Below are 21538 nucleotides of genomic sequence, written 5' to 3'. Positions count from 1 at the left end.
AAGTAGCTCATTAATGCCCTTTTGTTCACTTTTGTTTATTTTGCCCAGTGTTTGTTTACTACTTTGATTCCAACTTCTCTTCTGTCCCAGATCATTTTTAACAGCCATTTTGAAATTCTGGAGGAAATGCATTTGTACAAACAATTTCCTGCTAATTTTTCATTCTGTCGTTCCCAATTGAGAGACTAGACAAATGGCTAGTTTCCAGGATTTCTAACTAAGTGTCTCCCTCAGACTTTCTGACTGTCATTGAAAAAAAACAAGTAATAGAGAATTACAGATGTTAACCCATACATAATGCTGCTGTTTGAGTATATTTTTATACTCTTGTTTCTGAGCAATATGTCTTTCAAGTGCTTAAGTATGTGAAATTGAACTGACTCCTTGTCCAAGAGAATTCTGTTCTCTTCTTCCATGCTTGTAAACAGCCCAAATTTGACATTCCCTGAAACCCCAACCTCCCTCCCATGCTGACACTATAGTTAAGAAAGCCCACCAATGCCTCTACTTTCTCAGACTAATGAAGGCACTTACCTGACAAAGGAGCAGTGCTCCGAAAGCTAGTGGATTTTGCTACCAAATAAACCTGTTGGACTTTAACCTGGTGTTGTGAGACTTCTTACTCTGGAGTCACATGCAAACCAGTCCAGGTAAAGACGGCAGGTTTCCTTCCCTAAAAGACATGTTGTCTTTATTTCTTTTGCCAATTTTATAAAAGCTGTGCACTCTGGCTACTGATCTTCTGCCACTGGAATCAATTCCTCCTTATTTACATTATCAAAGCCTTTTATGATTTTTGATTGCGCAATTCTTTTACCCTTTTTCTCTGCTCTTAGGAGAATTGTCTGAGCTGCTTTAGTCTCTCCACATAACTGAAACTCCTGCAATGTCATGATGACTTTTCTTCTTGGTTCAGGCTTTAGCAGTGACTTGAGTTTTTCTTTCGAGCAGTGACATCTATGCTTAAAATAATTTGTGCAGAGTTGTTTTACTTGTTTTGTGTCTTTTTTTTATATTGAAGGTGTTGAAAATATAATTTCTTTTCACCAGCATTGCATTACTGCTGAGTCAGAAGCAGGCACTGGAAGAACTGAGACAGACTGTGCAGCAGATGAAATGTACTGAGGCTAAACTGTTGTCACAGAAAGATCTGTTGGATCAAAAGGTCAAAGAGAATGATGGGAAAGAACCACCTCCAGTACTAGCCTATGAAGATGATGCAAGATCGATTACTTCAATGGTAGGTCTATATACAAAATGCCTTAAAATAGCATTCATTCAAATATAGCAATTGAAAGAAAAAAATGAAACTTCAGATGAAACATCATTAGCTTCATGATGAGCTACTCATTACAGACTTATAAAGTACACTGTCTTTCACTAATATGATGGCTTCAATCTGCTGGGTAGGACCCTCAAATGGGCTTGAGGGCCAGCACATTTCAATAAATTTGCATTAGATAAAAGTTGATCCCACAAGATAGAAAGATTGTGTAATTAGATTAATTGATCCATCAGATTTTTATTTGAAAATTAACTGTTTCCATGGGGAAGAGAAAGCTGCATTAATTGGAATTTGGCTTTCAATGGACTGCATAAATGGCAAAATTGGAAGTATATTAAATTATGACTATTTTCTTAAATTTAATGCCACATGTTATTTCTAATTTAATCTGATTGAACCTGAAGGCGATAAATAAAATGATTTGTCTGAAGAAGTACACATTTTTTCAACCCTGAGATCAGCCATTTTTTAATAGCAAATTCAGTAGATAGATATTTGAAAGAACAGTGTATTTTTTATCTACCACATATCATGGATTATGACTTGCAGTTTGTTAGCCAAGTAATTCAACTTTCTTGAGCTTTGCACCACCATTGTCAAGTAGTGGCTGAAGGGCCACTTGTTCCCAGGCCACTGCCAAAACTACTCTTGAACAGTCAGTAGCAAGGTTTGTGAGAACAATTTGACAATCTTGCGACATATCCCCTCCCCAAGAACAGAGGGAAAAGTGATTAAAATATACATACAGACTCTCCCTCTCTTTCACTCGCTTTCAGTGGGAGAGAAGTTTTGAGGTTTCACACCAATGGTTATATTTGGCTCGAATGTGCGCTCATGATTTCTAATCCTAGATTGCTGCCTTCGTAATCATTCACAGATATTTATTATTCTCATTGAACATGTTGGTTCAAAGGCTATTCCTAGATAAGGCCTTATCTGGACTTTAGTCAAGAACTCTCAAAAGTGCAACTGATTACTGTCTTTGTGATCACTGATAAGTATCCATTATTCTTAAGCCATTCATAGGTCTTGGTGAATAAAAGGATATTTATCGATGAGGTTTTATCATAATTTATTCAAGAACTTACAGAATAGTTATCTAAAAAGTCAATTTAAGTTGTTAATCATTAAAGTAAAATATAGTTATCTGTGGGATTGTACTAATGCTGTGGAAACTACTGGGTAATTCTAAAGGCTGATCTTTGAATTTTTGAACCAAAATGCTGCAGAGCAATTTTCCATTCTTGCTTCACTTGTGTAGTTTACTGAGAGACTCTGCTGGCGGAAACCAGGCACTGTAACATTTGTTTTAGTCACAGAAATAGTAAAAAAAAAAGTGGAGCACACACAAGCTTTAATCGGTTCAAGTACTCTAAATATAATCGAGTTTTGTCATCCCTATTCATGGTAGGTGAATTTAAACAGTAAATCCAATGGTCGTATGTAATAAATTGAGAAATAGTAAAATAACAATGGTAGTTATTTTGTACGATACTCTACAGGCTGACAATTTAGCAGTAAAACAGTTCTGAATAAAATTAATTGACCAGTAAATAAAATGGATTGTTTGCAGTTTTATGCAGAGAAATTGAGGGCTCATTGATATCTGTAATTAAAGCACAAAGACGACAAAGTACTCAGTTGATATTAAATGATTTTGAACCTCAGCAGGTAGAAATTCTTCTGTTTCCTGCGATATTTTAAGTTAGCATTTACAGACGTTGATTAGTCTGTCTGCTTATGAGTAATAAGAACATTTCTGCTCAGAATGCAGAACTCCAATCGCTGACACGTAAAAAATTGTAGGAAAAACCATGGGGTGAATCTCCCATCCCACTGCACTGCTTTTGTAGTCATGATGTGGAGATGCTGGCATTGGACTGGGGTAAACACAGTAAGAAGTCTCACAACACCAGATTAAAGTCCAACAGATTTATTTGGTAGCAAAAGCCACTAGCTTTTGGAGCACTTGCTGCCCCTTCGTCAGGTGAATGGGAGTTCTATTCACAAACAGGGCATGTAAAGACACAAACTCAATTTATAAAATAATGGTTGGAATGTGAGTCTTTACAGGTAATCAAGTCTTAAAGGACAGACAATGTGAGTGGTGAGAGCGTTAAGCACAGGTTAAAGAGATATGTATTGTCTCCAGCCAGGACAGTTAGTGAGATGTTGCAAGTCCAGGCAAGTTGTGGAGGTTACAGATAGCGTGACGTGAACTCTAGATCCCGGTTGAGGCCGTCCTTGTGTGCAGAACTTGGCTATCTGCTTTTGCTCAGCAACTCTGCGCTGTCGTGTGTCGTGAAAGCTGCTTTGGAGAAAGTTAACCCAAAGATCAGAGGCCGAAGACCCATGAACGCTGAAGTGTTCCCCAACAGGAAGAGAATATTTTTGCCTGGTGATTGTCGAGCGGTGTTTGTTTGTCCATTGTCATAGCGTCTGCATGATCTCCTCAGTGTACCATGCCTCAGGACATTCTTTCCTGCAACGTATCAGGTAGACACCGTTGGCTGAGTTGCAAGAATTGCACCATGTGGATGGTGTTCTCACGTGAGATGATGGCATCCGTGTCGATGATCCGGCATGTCTTGCCGAGGTTGCTTTGGCAGGGTTGTGTTGTGTCGTGGTCACTGTTCTCCTGAAGGCTGGGCTTTTGCTACCAAATAAACCTGTTGGACTTTAACCTTGTGTTGTGAGACTTCTTACTGCTTTTGTAGCACAGTGCGCTGGGAGATTCAAGTGGAGGCCATTTCCAGGGCTCCCTGCTGGATGCCACAGCCTCCGTGAGTCTTTGGCAACCAGATTTCTGGGTGCTGTCAGCTCTGTGGCAGAAATTGGTGTGGAGCTGCATAAATTATGCTAATTCCCATTTATAATGTAATTTCCATCCTGTTAGCAGACCCAGAGACTTCCAGTGTGTCTAGGGTTTCCTGTAGGTCGCATTTGCAGAGAGCAGGTGGCCTGACCTTGCTAGAGTGAGTGGTTTGGCAATCGAGGGCCTCCAGAGGGTTGGGCACTGGGAGTTCAATTTACAAAGAACAAAGTTAATCTTGTGGAATAGAAGGTTTTTGCGTGCTGGAGTGTGATTTTCTAGGATGTAGGCATTTCCTGCATTTTCAGCAGTAAATTTGGCAGGTGTGAAGTGTGGCCTGAGTGTTTGTTTGAGGGATGAGTGAGAAAGAAGAAGGGAATTAGAGTAGAGCAGTGCATTTCAATGGATTAGAATGCAAATATTGCATGTAAATGCTTGTCTGTGCACATTATAAAAGATAGTGCATTTTAACTAATTAAAATATAAAGTCTTGCATTTTCAAGAGATGTTGTTTAATTGATCTTGACTTCAGTTCCTCTGACCCTCAATGTAACACCGGTTGGTGCAAATCTGTCACATCCAGTCAGGCACTTCTGGAACAGATGTCCAAATTCATGTCACACTACCTGACCTTGGTTCCTATGCATCAGTTGCTTGGAGGGTAGTTATCAAGGCCAAAAATAAATGGTTGAACTTCTTTTGAAACTGGATCTAGTTTCTACATATCTCTCTCTTTCTGCTAACTGTGTCAGCTATCTCCAACCAAGTTTTCTTGTTTGGGTGGGTGACCTTCTCTTGCCACCCTAACAGAAAAGGACCTCCCTCCTCTTACTTAAATCTTCTTGGAGAATCTCGAGATCTGCACTTGGGTTTTCCAAGTTTCTCCGTCAGTTGCTGCCAAATGGTGCAGCAGTGAAATGCCAACCATAGTAATAGCTATCATCTGGTTAAATTGGGTTCATACTTGAACAGATCTACCTCAGTACCTGCCTGTTGGTTGCCAAATCCATTTTCTGGCCAAATAATATAAACCTTGGGATTGTTGTTCCACATGTGACCTGGAAACAGTCCTAACTTATATTTCCTATCCTTGAGGGAATGTTCTGCCCCATGTACAAGTAAATCATTGGCCAGTTTTGTCTTACACTTCTAGTCCTGACAAAGGAATGCAAAGGGTGCACCTGCATTGCAGAGATGTTATCTGAGTGAAGCAATGCTTCACTAGAATTGGAACTTCAATTCAATATCAGTATTTTTAAATCACTGGGATGATTGGTCATGAAACCATGAAGGACAAATTTTTACTCAACACCAGCTGCAACATTTGTTTCAAAGGAGTACATAAGAGCACTTTATTTTAAGATATTATTTTGTTCCCCTACTTCTCAAGAATTTTCAGGATTGAGGTTATTGTACCTAATGAATCACTGAACAATAACCAGCTGTAATTTTGTAGCTGAACTCGAATTTCTGAGGGATCTTTAACAAGCAAAAACATCCTTAAATGAATGCAAGTTATTACTAACATTTTCCATTGCTCCTTGCTTGTCAGAAAATGGCAGTCTGACTTCCAAAATTTTGGAAGCCTCCTGAAGTGTTTTTGGTATTTAAAATCGCTACTTAAATTTCTGCTTCCCTGTAAATGCTACTTTGTCAGGAAATGATGCTTCTGGCTTCCTGCTTGTGACGGATTGAGATCTATTCTGTTTCTGAGTCTAAAGTTTATTTATTAGTTTCGCAAGTAGGCTTATTTTCGAGAGACACTCCAGAGAGCGTCGTGTCCGAGTTTTATTGTTGCTCGTCGACAATGTGCTGTGCACTTCTGAAAGGAATCAGAGCGTCATCCACCAGATGGTACCACAGCCCTTTGGCAATAGGCAGAATCGGGGAATTGATCTCGGTGCGATATGGCCACAACCACCACAATTGCAGACAAGCAGACTGAATCACACCCACTGGAAACGTTTGTCGTGAATGTTAGTTATTGCTCGTTTATTCGGAGCAGTTTACCCATAAACATCATTTGAGTTACAAAGCAGTTTTTATTAAGTAACACAAACAACAGTACAACAAGCAACACAACAACTCCGACAACGCAACCGTAACATGAAATCCGCTCGCACAACCTGGGAGCTGCACTGGTCGCTGTCTAACCACACCTGACCCCTCAGGGCATGGAAGACTAAATGTCCCTTTCGACAGTCTTTAGAGGTTCCCACGAACCTTTTCGTTCACATCATCATCTGGCTTGTGATCATTATGGATGAGATGGGGCACCAACAACCATTTGCTGCCTCTCACCAGGTACGGTATATGTGACTTCCCTCAAAGCCAATTGTCTGGGCTGGAGGTCTCAGTAAGGCTTGATAGGTGCAATCGCATCCTTTGGGTTGAATGCACATCACCAACTATCCCCCGGACAGACCGGAACCTGTCTAGTCAAAGTTTCTTTGAGTTACCGGGTTTACAGGTACACGAGCGTGTTGGCGGTTCTTATTAACACTAATTAAGTTACTGTGAAAATCCCCTAGTCACCGCACTCCAGCACCTCTTCAGGTACACTGAGGGAGAATTTAGCATGACCATTGCACTTAACCAGCATGTCTTTCGGGCTGTGGGAGGAAATAGGAGCACCCGGAGGAAACCCACACAGACACAGGGAGAACGTACAGACTCTGCACAGACAGTGACCCAAGCTGGGAGTCTTGTAGTTACTGAGGGAAATTTTAACTTTTGTCTGTAAAGTCTGTTCTAATTTATTGAGCATGGCATTAAATTGCACCAAAATTTGGAGTGTTTAATTCTCAACTTCGAGTTGATGGGCATAGTTTTTTAAGATGCAACTCAAACTGATTTGGGAATAATGTCAATTAATAGTCTTACAATGGTTTTTCAAAAGTTTCAAATCCATTAGCAGCTTCTGCTAAATCTGAAAAGGCAGTGGGTTAAGACAGTCAGTGACTGTCCAAGGTGGTGTACAAGAAATATTTCAGAAGATTGCTATTTGTTTCACTTTGATCTAAGCCTGGCAACTGTATGCCTGTTTGTACTGACTGTAGGTTGTGACATTTGAACTTGCAGCGTTCTTGCTGCTAACGTTATTCCGTTTTAATATTGTGTCGTGTCTCGGTACGCTAGCATTCACAAAATAATTATGCCATTGTGCAAAAGTTTTAGAATCAAGGAAAGAAGATTGAAAAATTGGAGAACGTAATTTGAAGCATTTCTGCCAGAGTTGCATTTATTTGGTTAATAAAAGCTGGATGCTGAGTGGTCTGATGTTTTGCAGTGTTCTATAGGTTGCATAAATCCTACTGAACCCTGGCATGGACGATATGTTTAAAATTTAAATTTGAAATGCTGCTGTACTTATTAAGGTAGTTGGATCATTTGAGTGCTTGAGGTCGTGGTCCTCGCCATTTTGTGATTGGCCCCTGGTTCAGCTAAGATTGTCACGCTCTGGATTGCAAGCTATAACCAGTGGCAGAATCGAAGGAAATTTTCAATGATAGCAGAGAGTTAAAATCTCTAAGGACAATGGTTGCTTATAGTCAGAAGAAAACTTGTTTTTCCTTTAAGCACATGAGGAAGGCAGCAAGAAACTACTTAATGTATACTTTTCCGTAGTCATATTGATCATTGAAATCAAAAATTGAGTAACTGCAAAGAAAAGCACAAGATGGTGGAGAAATGAGCAGAGGGCCTGCCCTTAAGCAGATCACCATTGTAAATGTCAACGTAGAAGTCAGCCCTTGAAGTCTCAAGTCTCTTGCCAAAATGGGGGTTAACTTGTGGCGTGCAAAATTGAGCTTGACTACTAATCTGCAAATAACATGCCCTGTCTGAAAAGAGGAGTTGATTTATACGCTGGTGTATATAGAAACGTGATTTTTGGGGCTGGAAAAATGGGTTGACTTGTATGCTTTATGATAACTGATATTACTATTGAAATTGTGCCAGCAGGTGGCAGCAACACATTTCTTAACTTCCTGGCATTTGTGAGTTTTGACTAAGAAATTTGGTTAAATTTTTGAATTAAACTAAGGTAATCAGAGTATATAGTGGCCTGACTGGTCATCGCACTCATTGGACAATATGTGAGCCTTTAACATAAAAGCAACTTTTTTGCTAAAGCAATTCCTGTCTAGAAGAGGCACTATAGAAATCTATAGGGTTTGACAACTGCAGAAAGGCGAACGCAGGTATTAATGAAACACTGTCTCACTTAAGATTACAGGGATGTGTTGTGTAAAATTATGGAATTTGGGCCAGAATTCTGAGGAGGTAGAGAAGGGAGAGAAATCATGCGCCCTAATGCTTTTTCTGTTGTTGGGCCCACTGATCACATTATATAACAATCTTCAATTATCAAACTTAAATAAGATTGACAATTCTGCTTGTTCTGGAATTTCAATTACTTTGCACGTAACTAATTGATTGACAATTGAATATGATTTGTTCAACTACACTTATGTATTAAACTCCAATGATTGAAGAATCAGCTCATTAAAATAGAATGCACTATATTCATTTTCATGCTCTGTTCAAATGTATTTCTGGAAATCGTTCGAACAGCTAAATCTTTCAATTCAGATCAGTGATTTGATTCAGTGAATGGTGAAAGGCAGGCAGTCTGTCATTTGTAAGATTTAACCTTTGTAGTTTGGTTTCAAGAATCATCCTTTCATGCACCATGCAACCTAAAAAGTGGATAGAATTGCTCAGAATGGAAGCCAATTTGATCCATCAAGGCCATGCAGGCTCTTGCAAAGAGTAATCTCAATCTTTCCTCACATCCCTGTAAATTATTTCTCCTTCCAATTACGTTTTGAAAACTTTTATTGAATGTGTTTCCACCACCTTGTCAAGCAGAGTCTTCAAACCAGTTGTTGTAAACGAGGGGTGTTTCTTTATATCACCTCTGTTCATTTGTCAAGTCACCTTTAAATTTGCGTCCTCTGGTTCTCTCTAGTTATGAGAAACAGCTTTTCTTTTTTTTCTTTATCTAAGCCCTTCATGCTTGTAAAATACATCCTATGAAATCTCCCCCTAGCCTTCTCTGCTCTGAGAAAAATCCCAGCTTCTGCAGCTGTAATCCCTCATCCCTGGAACCATTCTAGTAAAACTCAAATATAATCTCTCCAAATTCTTTATATTCTTTCTGAAACATAGTGCCCAGAATTGAATGCAATACTCTAGGTGGGACGAACTGGTGTTTTTTATTGATTTAGAATGACTTTGCTAAATTTTGCGCTCTTATTCACCTCACTCCCATTAAATTGCTGTACTTTTTTTTGTTCTTGCCTCCAGTGCTCATCCTTCCTGCAGATCCATCCTGCAATCAGGATTCTATAATAGGGTGACCGGAATTGCACATAGTGTTCCACGTGTGGCCTTACCAATGTCTTGTACAACTTCAAGACTTCCCAACTCCTGTATTCAATGTTCTAACAAATGAAACCAAGCATGCTGAATGCCTTCTTCACCACTCTGTCCACCTGTGACTCCACTTTCAAGGAGCAATGAACACGTACGCCTAGATCTCTTTTGTTCTGTAACTCTCCCCAGTGCCCTCCTATTAACTGAGTAAGTCCTGCCCTGGTTCAATCCACCAAAATGCATCACCTTGCATTTGTCTAAATTAAACTCCATCTGCCATTTGTCAGCCCACTGGCCCAATTGATCAAGATCTCGCTGCAATTGGAGATGACACTCCACATGCATGTTGAGCTCACACAGCTCTATCCTCTTTAAAAAAAAATCTCCTCACTACATGGTCACCATCTATGTATTGCCAGCATCTTCATCTGAGATCCCATTTTAAGTGAGCTGTGCTAGCCTCTAGGTATGTTAAAATAGCATGTTCTGTCTTGCTCCCTATTATTGCCTCAAGTGAAATCAAATTGCAATCTTGGTGTCCTGTTCAGTGCTGAGCTTTGCATCACTAAGTACAAAATTGATACTACATTAGATAAATTATACATGTTATGAATTTTCTGACTATCTGTAACATAGTTTCAAAGGGGAATGTAATGCACTTTTATTCACAAAACAATGGCCTGGGTTCCACTGCTAGAGTTCCATGCAGTGCTCTCCTAGGACACAAACCATCCATATGGTATGAAAGAATCATTGAGAATCAGTTATTTGCCTCCTTGAACTTGTCTTCCAGAAGTGAAAGCTTCATTTGATCATTTGTATGAGGATGTAAAAGTATACTTCGCTTTCTTTGTATCCACCCCTGGACAGCTTTTCCTTCAATCTGCTTACAGCTCCATTTTCAAACTCTGAATTATGTAGTCTCTGATCCTTCATTTGCAGTTGTATTTACAAAGAACAAAGAACAACGCAGCATGGGAAACAGACCCTTCGGCCCAAAGAGGCCACGCCGCCATTTCAACAAAGCATTTTCCTACACCTACCCTGCCCTGTGTGTATGTGAATGGTACCCCTAATGTAGCCAGATTCAGGGGAGAATAGTGTAGGGTCAATTTGGTACACCAATCAGCCTAAGAGCACATCTTTGGGGTGTGGGAGGAAACCAGAGCACCCGGAGGAAACCCATGCAACCATGGGGAGAATGCGCAAACTCCCACAGACACAGGCCCAAATCCATGTATCTGCACAGCTAGCAGTGATAGTCACTGAGCTGTTGTGGTGCCTGTCGTCTGGTCCAGGATTAAGCACACACAACGACACAAAGTACTAGGCCACTCTCAACCTCCAAGAGCAGCCCACGCATGACCCACTGTGTGCATGCCCCTCGTTTGACAACAAGGTGGACTGACACCTGTGGATTAAAAGAGACAAAACATTAACATGTAATACTACATTTCCAGTGTTGTCCCGAGGCTCTGTCCCTTTTTAATACCGTCTGCTATAACCCTCCATCCCTGTTTCGCTCATGTGTCTATCTAAGTAAACCTTAAACAAGTCCAACGTGCCTGCCTCCACCATCTTACTTGGTAGCACGTTCCATACCCCCACGACCCTCTGCGTGAAAAACCTTCCTCTAGTATCCAAATTATACTTCTCCCCCCTCACCCTTAGATCGTGACCTCTCGTAATTGTCCCCAATCTAGGGAAAAGCCTACCACTGTTGACTCTATCTATTCCCTTCATTATTTTATACACCTCTATCAGATCCCCCCCTTAATCTCCGTCGTTCTAAGGAGAAGAGCTCCAGTTTCTCCAACCTTTCTTCGTAACTCAGTCCTTCCATGCCAGGCAACATCCTGGTAAACCTCCTCTGCACCCTCTCCAGAGTCTCCACGTCCTTCCAGTAGTAAGGTGACCAGAACTGGACGCAGTACTCCAAATGCGGCCTAACCAACATTCTGTACAACTGAAGCATTAGACGGCAGCTCTTAGACTCTATACCCCTTCCTATAAAGGCTAGCATTCCGTAAGCTTTCTTCACAACCTTCTCTACATGTGTTGACACCTTCAGAGACTTGTGCACCTGCACTCCCAGGTCCCTCTGTATTTCTACACCCTTAATCGGTCTACCTTTTATCATATAACTCTTCCCTGCATTATTCCTCCCAAAATGCATCACCTCGCATTTGTCAGGATTAAATTCCATCTGCCACCTATCTGCCCAATATACCAACCTATCTATATCCTGCTGTGTCACCTGACAGTCTTCCTCAGTATCTGCCAATCCTGCCATCTTGGTGTCATCTGCAAACTTGCTGATCACACCACGTACGCCCTCTTCCAAGTCGTTTATATATACTACAAAGAGAAGAGGTCCCAGTACTGAGCCCTGCGGCACACCACTGGTGACTGACCTCCAGCCAGAAAAGGACCCTTTCACTACTACTCTCTGTCTCCTATTGCCCAGCCAGTTTTCAATCCACCTAGCTACCTGTCCTTGTATCCCATGTGCCTTAACCTTTTCTACCAGCCTACCGTGAGGGACTTTGTCAAACGCCTTACTGAAATCCATATAGATGACAACAACGGCTCACCCATCGTCAACTATTTCTAGTTATTGATCTGCTGCACCACTGCCTCAACTTTCCAACAGGTTGAGAAGGATGAGGAGGGATAGATTAACTTGACCACATTTATAAAAGTGGTGTTAATTTTGGTATGAGCCATTTCAATGAAGGATAGAGGGTCAATACCCAGGAAAGAGAAGTTATCCATGTAGCAAACATGGGACCAGGAAGAGAAGTAAGGTCATTAGTTGTAATAGGATTGAGGGAACAGTAACAGGGTCTTGTGGACAAAATGAGGGAGATCAGAAAGCTACAAGTTCAGGGTAAAAGGTGGGAAATCTTGGAAGTTTGGGCACTGTTCGAAGGGAAGGGAGCAAAGCATAGAAATAGTTGATCTAGGGTAGGTTCAATCTTATCAACATAGAAGTCCATGAAAGGTAAGGGAACATACTTGGAGACAACTGGGTTATTGCAGAAAGTTGAGATGTACCATGCAATTAAAAATGCTGCTATGCATTAAGGCTTTATTACAATGACATTGGAATATAAAGATGAAAGTCTTGCAGCAATTATAGTGTTCAATAATTCCAGGAGTACAGAGTACAGTTTTTAATATCCTTATCTAAGTGGGAAAGGGAATGCAACAAAGGTTCAATACTGGACTGAATTCTGAGATGATGGGATTGTTTTGAGGAGTGATTGAATTATGTAGGCCTGTAATCTGTTGAATTTAGAGAGTGAATCGTGATCCTTTTGACAAACTAGGTTGCAATCTCAGAATAAAGGCTCAGCCATTTTGGACTGAGATGAGAAATTTCCTCATTTGTGTTATGAATCATGGGAATTATCAACCTTGAAGGACTGTGAATGATTAGCCTTTGAGTTTATTAAAAAAACAAATTGGATTTTTAGATACCAAGGAAGCCAAGAGATATGGGGATAGTACCATGATCTTATTAATTGGTCGAGCAAGTTCAAAGGACTGAGTACCTATTTTTGCATCTCGTTCTGTTCTAAAGTAGAATTGAGCTAAGGTAAATCAATTAAATGTTTGAAATATAAAAAGGTGAATGGTAAGAAAATTAATTCCTTATCAGGATTTGACTGTGCCATTTTAAATTGGTGTGTGTGATGCATTTCCTGAGTTTTGTGTATTGTTTTTCAGGATAAAGGAAAAGACAAGGTTTCAAAATTCGACTCCATTCGACATTCCATTGCTGGAATGATTAGATCACCAAAGAATTATTTGAGTTCATCTGTAAGTTATTAATATGTTCAAGTGATCTTAATTGGCATACAATTCTGGGAAATGGTGTGTGTGTGTGTGTGTGTGTGTGTGTGTGTGTGTGTGTGTGTGTGTGTGTGTGTGTGTGTGTGTGTGTGTGTGTGTGTGTGTGTGTGGTTTAACTGAAGAACCTGAGAACCTGACCAGTTCAGTTATCTTAAATTTTTGATGAAGTACATGGGACATTCCTTTCTTTTAAAAAAAAATTCTGGGTATGGGTGGACCTCACTGTAAATCTTGAATTTTAATCCCAATTGTTACCTTACTTTGAGAAAATTAAGAGAAAAGAATTATTTGAGGTATAAATTTTAGTGGCTTGTTCCGAATTACCCAGAGAGGATGATTGTGGTGGTGAACTTTCTTTTCATACCACTGCAATGCATGTGAGATTCGATCCTTGTAATGGTTTGGTGCAATTAAGTGGCTGCAGAGTCATATGCAGTGCACTTTTTCTTTCCTAAAGCACAGCAGTGAACAAGTTAGGTTTTCAAAAACAAAATCTGACCGCTTTGTTACCTTTATTGTTATTGAGTTTTGTTTGCATTTTTTTTACACTAAATTAATTTAAATCATCAACTGCTACGTTTGGATTTGAACTCTGATCTCTGCAATATCACGCAAATGCTTTGAATTACTACTACAGTAAAGGCACCATTACACTACTTCACAATTCTTAATTATTTTAACAAAGCTTTTTATTTTCAATTGTGTTTTTATTTTCAGGTTTGTTAAGAAGAATCCACTATAAAATTTATAATAAATTATTTTCTATTAATTTTCTTAAAGTGAAGGATCAGTGAAGATTATATTAGATTTATGAATTTAACTTCATAGTACAGAAATAGGATCATGCTCTCTAGCATTATATTAGAATATTAAGCCGTAATTAGACAAAGGCGATATAATGATTCAGGAAGCCCGAATGGAAAGGAACACAGTTTATGACAGACTACAAAGTAAAACCACTATCGTGCAGTACACAAACTAGTCTCTGAAAGGCTCAGGTAATGAGTTCTAGCTGGGCAAGTCATTGCCAGTTAGCAAAGGAACTCTTATTGAACGAGCCCCACAGGGAGATCAATTCAGTGAATCCTTATGGACCTTTTGGGGGTTTTTTACAGGAGGGATGACAGTAAGATGTTTATGACTCATCTCTTATTAATTTAAAACTCTCAATGTTTTTTTCAATTTCAAGACTTTTTAAAATCTCTTTCCTTCTCACTTGTTCTGTCTCTCTCATTTTTAAACATGTGCAGGATGACATTGCGCTAAACCAGTGAAGCCATCACCGTTTCATTGGGATTTGTAATTATAGAATAGATATAACATGGAAAGAAGTCTGTGCAGGCGACCGACAAGCGCAATTCCGCTCATCCCACTCCCCCATCTTTTCCCTATAGCTTCACAATTTTTTCTATTCCGATATGTAAGCAATTCCCTTGTGAAAGCCACAATCTCAGGCACTATTTCCAGATCCTAACTACTGTCTGAGTAAAGATGTTTTTCACTCTTTTTGTCTTTTGGTTCTTTTGCTAACTGTTTGGTTCCTGTTCCTTTTGCTAATGGAAATGATTTCTCCGTATCCACTCCCATGTTCAACAGCTCTGTTCAATCTCATCTCAATGTTTACTTACTTGCAGGAGAACAGCCACAACTTCTCAATCCATGTGACTGATGTCCCTCATCCCTGCAAACATTCTCATGACCCTTTTCAGTAATCTCACCAAGACCTTCTCATCTTTCCTGAAATGTGATGTGCAGAATTGGGCATAATTTTCCAGTGAAGCTGAAACTGTTTTATAAAGGTTCTTTATCATTTAATTGATTCTTTTTTTGTACCCTATGCCTTTATTTATAAAGCCTAGGGACCTATAAGACTTGCTAATGATTTTGTCTACAATTTCTCTAAATTGTGAGAGGTGGATACCTTGTGAGACCTTGGTGTTCTCGTGCATCAGTTGGTGAAAGTTAGTGCACAGAGCAGGCTGTAAAGAAGGCAAATGGTAGTTAGCCTTCATAGCGGGAGGATTTGAGTATAGGGAGATGGATGTTTTACTCCAATTATATTATGCATTGCTGAGGCCATACCTGGAGTATTGTGAGCAGTTTGTGTCCTTATCTGAGGAAGGACATCCTGGATATAGAGGGAGTCCAGTCAAGGTTTTCCAGGCTGATTCCTGGGATGGCAGGTCTGTTATGTGGAGAGACTACGTCAGTTAGGAGAATCATGAGTTTAGAAGAGTGAGAGGGGATCTCATTGAAACTTATAAAATTCTAACAGGATTAGACAGGGTGGATCAGAAGTAATGCTCCCAATAGTGGGGGAGTCCAGAGCTAAGAGTCATTTTTTGAGGATGAGGGGTAAATCTTATAGAACCGAGGTGAAGAGAAATTTCTTCACCCAACGGGTAATAAACGTGTGGAAGTCACTACCACAAAGTAATTGAGGACAAAATGTCTGATTTCAAGAAGAAATTAGATATAGCTGTTGGGGCGAAAGGGATCAAGGAATATGAGGGGGATCAGGATATTGAATTTGATGATCAGTCATGATCAAAATGAATGGTGGAGCAGGCTCGAAGGGCTGTATAGCTTACCCCTGCTTCTCATTTCCTTGTTACCTGCCCTGCCATCTTCAGTGATCCATGCAAATGCACCCCCAGATTCTTGTACCATTGCAACTGTAGAATTTAGAATTCTATTCTTTATTATAAATTGCCACTCTTTATTCTTCCCACTAGAATGTATCACTTTGCACTTCTCTGCATTAATGAATTCCATCTACCATCTGTCTGCCCATTCCACCAGCCTATCTATATTCCCTTGAAGCCTATCTCTGTTCTCTTCTACAGTTCATAATACTTCCAGGTTTTGTCAATTGTTGGCTTTAACTTTGCTGACAAACCTGTTGTGTATTCCTTTATCAAATGCTTTTTGGAAATCTATGTACCATCAAATACATGACCCACATTTACCCTCTCTGTTACCTCATTTAAAAAACACTCAGGTTAGTTAAATGCAAATTGTCCTTAACAAGTCAATGCAGGCTTTCATTACTAAATCTACATTTGTCCAAGCTACTGTTAATTTTGTTCCTCATGGTTTTTAAAAGCTTTTCTCTTACCAAGACTAAACTGACTGACCTGTAATTGCTAGGATTATCCTTGCACCCCTCTCTGAGTAAATGCAATATTTGCAATTCACTTGTCCTCTGGGATCACCCCGATTATCTTAGGTGGATTGACAGATTATGGCCAGTGCCTCACAATTTCAACCTATATTTCTCTAAGTATCCTAGGTTATGTCAAATCCTGTCCCTGGTGACTTAGCAACTTAAGTACAGACAACCTTTTTAATATTTCTTTATGAAATTTTAGTCTATCCAGTAACTCTGATACCACCTCTTTCACCGTGACTTTGCAAAGCACTCATTTAGTACATCAGCCATACCTCTTCCTTCATGCATATGTCCACGATATGGCTCTAATCAACCCATTCTTCTGTTTCCTACCCTTCTAATACTAAACTGCTTCAAGAAAATATTTTGATTTCCTTTTATATTTGTACCAGTCTCTTGTGTGCTCTCTTTTTGTTTGTTTAATTTTTTGTTTTTCTTATTTCCCCACTGAGGTTTCTGTATTTAGTTAAGTTCTCACTTGTGTTACTTCACATCTATCAAACCATTTCTCTGCTTCAACTTACTCTCTAACACTTTGGTCATCAGAATCTTCTCACTTTGTTCAACATTTCTCCTTTGTAGGAATTACCTCAACCATTTAAGGCAGCTCATTGTTCAGTTAATTATGCTGCCTAATCTTTGATGCCTGTTCTGCTGGGCCTCATTTCAATTGACCTTTCCCAATTCATAATTGAAATATGAATTCATAATGAAAGGCGAACTCATTGGGGTCTTAAGAGATTTCTGGATGAGTACATGGGATTTAATGGGATTGAGGGTTTATAGGTAGGCATAGTAGGTAGGGATATGATCAGCATAACTTGTGGGCCGAAGGGCCTGTTTGAGCTGTGGTTTTCTATGTTCTATAATTTTCATGCTGGATTGCTACTTGTGCTGTCCCATAGCTCTTATAAACTTAATGATGTAATGATCACAGCCCCTTAAATATTCTGCCCTGAGACTTGATCTACTTGACCCGTCTCATTCCCTAAAACTAGATCCAGCAATGTCTCCTTTCTTATTGGGCTGGAAACATCCTGTAGAATCTTCTGGACATGCTTTAGAAACATTTCCTTGGTGTTACTCAATTAGTATCTAAGACTAAATTAGGATAATTAACCCCCCTCCCCATTATAATTGCTCTGTAACTTTTGCACCACTTGTAATTTCTTTGTAGGTTTATTCCTCTGTATCCTTAATCCTTCCATTAGTTGATAGCCTATAGAATGCACCCAGTAATGTAATGATATCTCTCTTTTTCCTAACTGTAACCAACTTGATTCTATACTTGAGCCCTCTAGAACATCCTCTTTCTTTCTCTAGCACTATAATATTTTCCCATTTCTTTCCTTCCCTATCTTTCCTAAACAACTTCTGTCGAGAAATATTTAGATATGGGGATACCGGCGTTGGACTGGGGCCCAATCCTGCCCTTTTTTTGAGCCAGGTCTTCATTATTGGCACAATATTGTATTTCTACTTTGCTATTTACACCTGCAGCTCATTTGCATTATTTAACCATACTGCTCCATCCATTCAGATGCATTGTCAACCTAATTTAGACTCTGCATTCCCTCTTACTCTGATCCTACCTAATACCTTACTTTTTCGTACTCTAATGCTAACTGTTTCTCCCATTTTTTTTGGCCACCTTGTTTTTGATCCATATTGTTGCATTCTGATTCCCACCCCCTGCTAAGTCAGTTAACAAATTGCCCCATAAAAACATTTGTTCTGTCTCTCTTGAAATGCAACTTATTGAGCTTGTAAAGCTCCCATCTTCCCCCAAAAATGGTTCCGGTGACTTAGAATCTTAAGTCCTGGTTCCTGCATCATATACTTGCAGCCATCTGTTCTAAATAAAAGCAAATTACTGGGGATGCTGGAATGTGAAACCAAAAATCTCAGCAGATCTGGCAGCATCTGTAAGGGGGAAAAGTTTTGACAAAGGGTCCTCTGGACTCGCAACATCAGCTCTTTCCTGCCCTTACAGATGCTGCCAGACCTGCTGAGATTTTCCAACATTTTCTCTTTTGGAGCCATCTGTTCTAACCTCTTATTTTTATTGTACATGACTGCCTTAGCAGTCCTGCTCACTATTTTCTTTCTCAGCTCCCTAAAATCCATCAGCAGGTCATGTCCTCTTTATACTGATGTCATTGGTGCCAAGATGGTCCATGACTAGTAGTTGTTTCATTCATTCCTCTCAGAACCCTCTGAAGTAGCTCAGTAACATCCTTGATTCTGCAGTATAAGGGTCTGGCAGAGAAAGGATTAACACATGACTGGGTACAGTGCACCCATAGTGTGATGTAAAGAAAGACATGATCCAAGTCTAGAGGGCTGTTGTGCACTAGACAGAGTGTAGAAGTGGACATTGAGACGGATCCTACTTTAGACCTTGTATTAGTTAGTATTAGTTGATTAACACTGAGGGCCAGGTTTTTTGGCCCACTTGCCCCAGGATCAGAAAATCCCACCCGAAATGAACGGATCTTTGCTCGGTCTGCCTGTGCCCGCTACGATTCCTGTGGTGGGCATAATGGGAAAATTCCACCCTTAGTGTTAAATTATACAAGAGCCAGAATCACTTTGAGAGACCTACTGAACTACACAATATCTTACAACATGGCAGCAGCTATTAGAACCTCTCAGAAGTGGAGAAATAATTGAAAACCTTGATTGATAAAACAGAAGCATTCTGACCTGACAAAAAGCACCAGACGTGAAGACGCAGGAGATTGCCAGATTTCACAATCCAAAAATACTTAGATACTGCAGGGAAAGCTTGTTGATCCAGACAATTGCTGCTGAAAAATTTAAAACTCAGAAATTGTGAGGGCTGATACTGCAGGACCTCACCAAAACTGACAAGTGCTGGTAACCTCATTGTGAAGAGTCATGCAGCAGTGCCACCTTGGATTTCCTGACAGCATTTAAAGCTATACACACTTAAAATTTAGTGACTGCAGATCAAAAATCTAGTTCATCATGCTGGTTTGGATCCATGCAAGAGCCAAACCTAATGCACAATTGGCACCTGGTGAGAAACATTTCTAAATTTCTTGAATGCATCAGGTCTAAGTAGAAAACCAGAAGAGACCCAAATTAATGTATTTTTATATTTTTTTTGCTGAACTTGCTGATGAAGTTATCCTGATGATGTGCATTGATAAAACCTCAGCCAGCTTTGAAGTATTAGAAACCTTTTGACTAGTATCTTGCCTCAGGCTGAGGTGTACACAGAGCTTAAGAAGGATGGCATACCTCCAATACAGCTACAAAAGGAAAGAAAACAATTCCCAAGCAAGCTGCATGATAGTGCAGAGAACATTCTGAAAGTTTTAAAATTAACTCTTTTTGAAAATCCTGACATGTTGTCAGGGTAGTGCTGAGACACTTGACCATGATTGAAGCCAAAGTGTTTCAAACTGCAGGTGGGTAAAGAAAAGACAAGAATATCAGACAATGTAGACTTGGAGCTAAAAACAAAGGAATGGGAAGGAAAAGCACCTGATACCTTAAGTTGCTGAGAACTATTGAATTATTGAAAAATGAAATAGCTGAAATGCCAAACAAGAACCTAGAATGGCAAGATAAAGTAGAAGTTCTATCAAAAAAATGAGGAGTGTCAAACATTTGGCAGATGTGCAATTACAGAATGTAATCAATAAATACTTGATGTTAACTATACAAGACTGTGAACCTCTGTGAGACCTACTAAACCACACAATACTTAGAACAGACCATGGCACCAGGATGATAATGTATTCTGGATTAACATTAATATAATTACATCATAAATATCCAAAGACAAGATGGCAGAATTCATTGATATGTCCCTGTAAGCTAAAGGACAAGTGGCAGCATATCTAGCTGCTAATTGTCTCTTATCTTCGTGTAGTGTGTTAGCTGAGGAATTGAAAAGATAATAGATCTAAATTTATAGCAAAATACTGCAGATGCTGTAAGTCTGATATAAAACAAATGCTGGAAATGCTTAGTGCATCTGGCAGCATATGTAAGAAAGAAATAGTTAACTATTTTGAGTTGAGTATGATTTAAAGTGGTTTCTACAAACTGGAATTATAACCTGTTTTAATTTTGACGTAGTAAACCAATTTTGTGCATCGTAAAGTGACTTGTTTTTGCAAGTGTGGCATCAAGATCAGTACAAAGTCAAATTAGCATAACATATAATCAAAAAGTTCTTATTTTGCATTTCAGCTATTTCATTTACCAATGACTCAATGGTTCCCAGCAACTTTTGAGGTATACAGTGCTTGTTCATCCCTTTTCTTCAACAGTGGGTAACATTTTGAAAAAAAAAGTTTATTTTTAAGATTTTGTATTAGAAACATAGAAACGGGAGGAGGCCATCTGGCTGTGAGCCTACTCCGCCATTCGTTATGATCATAGCTGATCATCCAACTTGATAGCCTGATCACCAACACCACCCCCCCTGCCCCCCAAAACCTTTCCACTCCTTTCGCCCCAAGAACTATATCTAACTCCTTCTTGAAAAAACAATGTCTTGGCCTCAGTTGCTTTCTGTGATAGTGAATTCCCATGGACTTACACCTAGAAATTTCTTCTTCAGAGTTGTAATAATCCAATAATAACACATAGGTATGGCATCAAAAAATTCCCAATTTGTGTTAATCCTCTCTGGAACTTCAAAAGAATTCCCATAATCTGCTTCATTATGGCATTAACATTGTACTGGATGATTGTTGTTAAATATTAAAGGAGTTAACTTGCCTGGCTGGGAGTCAGTGGAGGTCAACGAACACAAGAGTGACAGGTGAATGAGACTTGGTACGATTTAGGAAACAGCAACAGAGTTTTGGATAGCTTCATGTTTGTGACAGGTAGAATTAGGAAGATTGGCCAGGAGTGTGTTGGAATAGACAAGTCTAGATGTGACAGGCATCAGTGAGTGATTCAGCAGCAGATGAGTTGAGATGGGGGACAAAATCTGTCTATATTATGGAGGATGTCTTTGTGATGATTACGATGTGGCCTGAAGCTC

At 39.6% G+C, this 21538-nt stretch overlaps 1 protein-coding gene across 2 annotated transcripts in view; it reads left to right on the top strand.

Moving 5' to 3' along the window:
• Positions 1–21538, top strand: part of fer (fer (fps/fes related) tyrosine kinase) — a 204580-nt gene that overhangs the window by 85320 nt on the left and 97722 nt on the right. For both annotated transcript variants that reach the window (XM_080189038.1, XM_080189039.1), the window contains exons 9-10: positions 1051–1240; positions 13209–13301. In XM_080189038.1, the coding sequence (XP_080045164.1) occupies positions 1051–1240; positions 13209–13301 (283 nt within the window). The remainder of the gene's footprint in view (positions 1–1050; positions 1241–13208; positions 13302–21538) is intronic.

Source organism: Carcharhinus amblyrhynchos, chromosome 5 (genome assembly GCF_965287045.1).
Source record: "Carcharhinus amblyrhynchos chromosome 5, sCarAmb.v2.hapA, whole genome shotgun sequence".
In the NCBI taxonomy this organism is placed as follows: domain Eukaryota; kingdom Metazoa; phylum Chordata; class Chondrichthyes; order Carcharhiniformes; family Carcharhinidae; genus Carcharhinus; species Carcharhinus amblyrhynchos.
The sequence above is the reverse complement of the archived record's forward strand: the minus strand, read 5'-3'. Positions and strand labels throughout refer to the sequence as shown.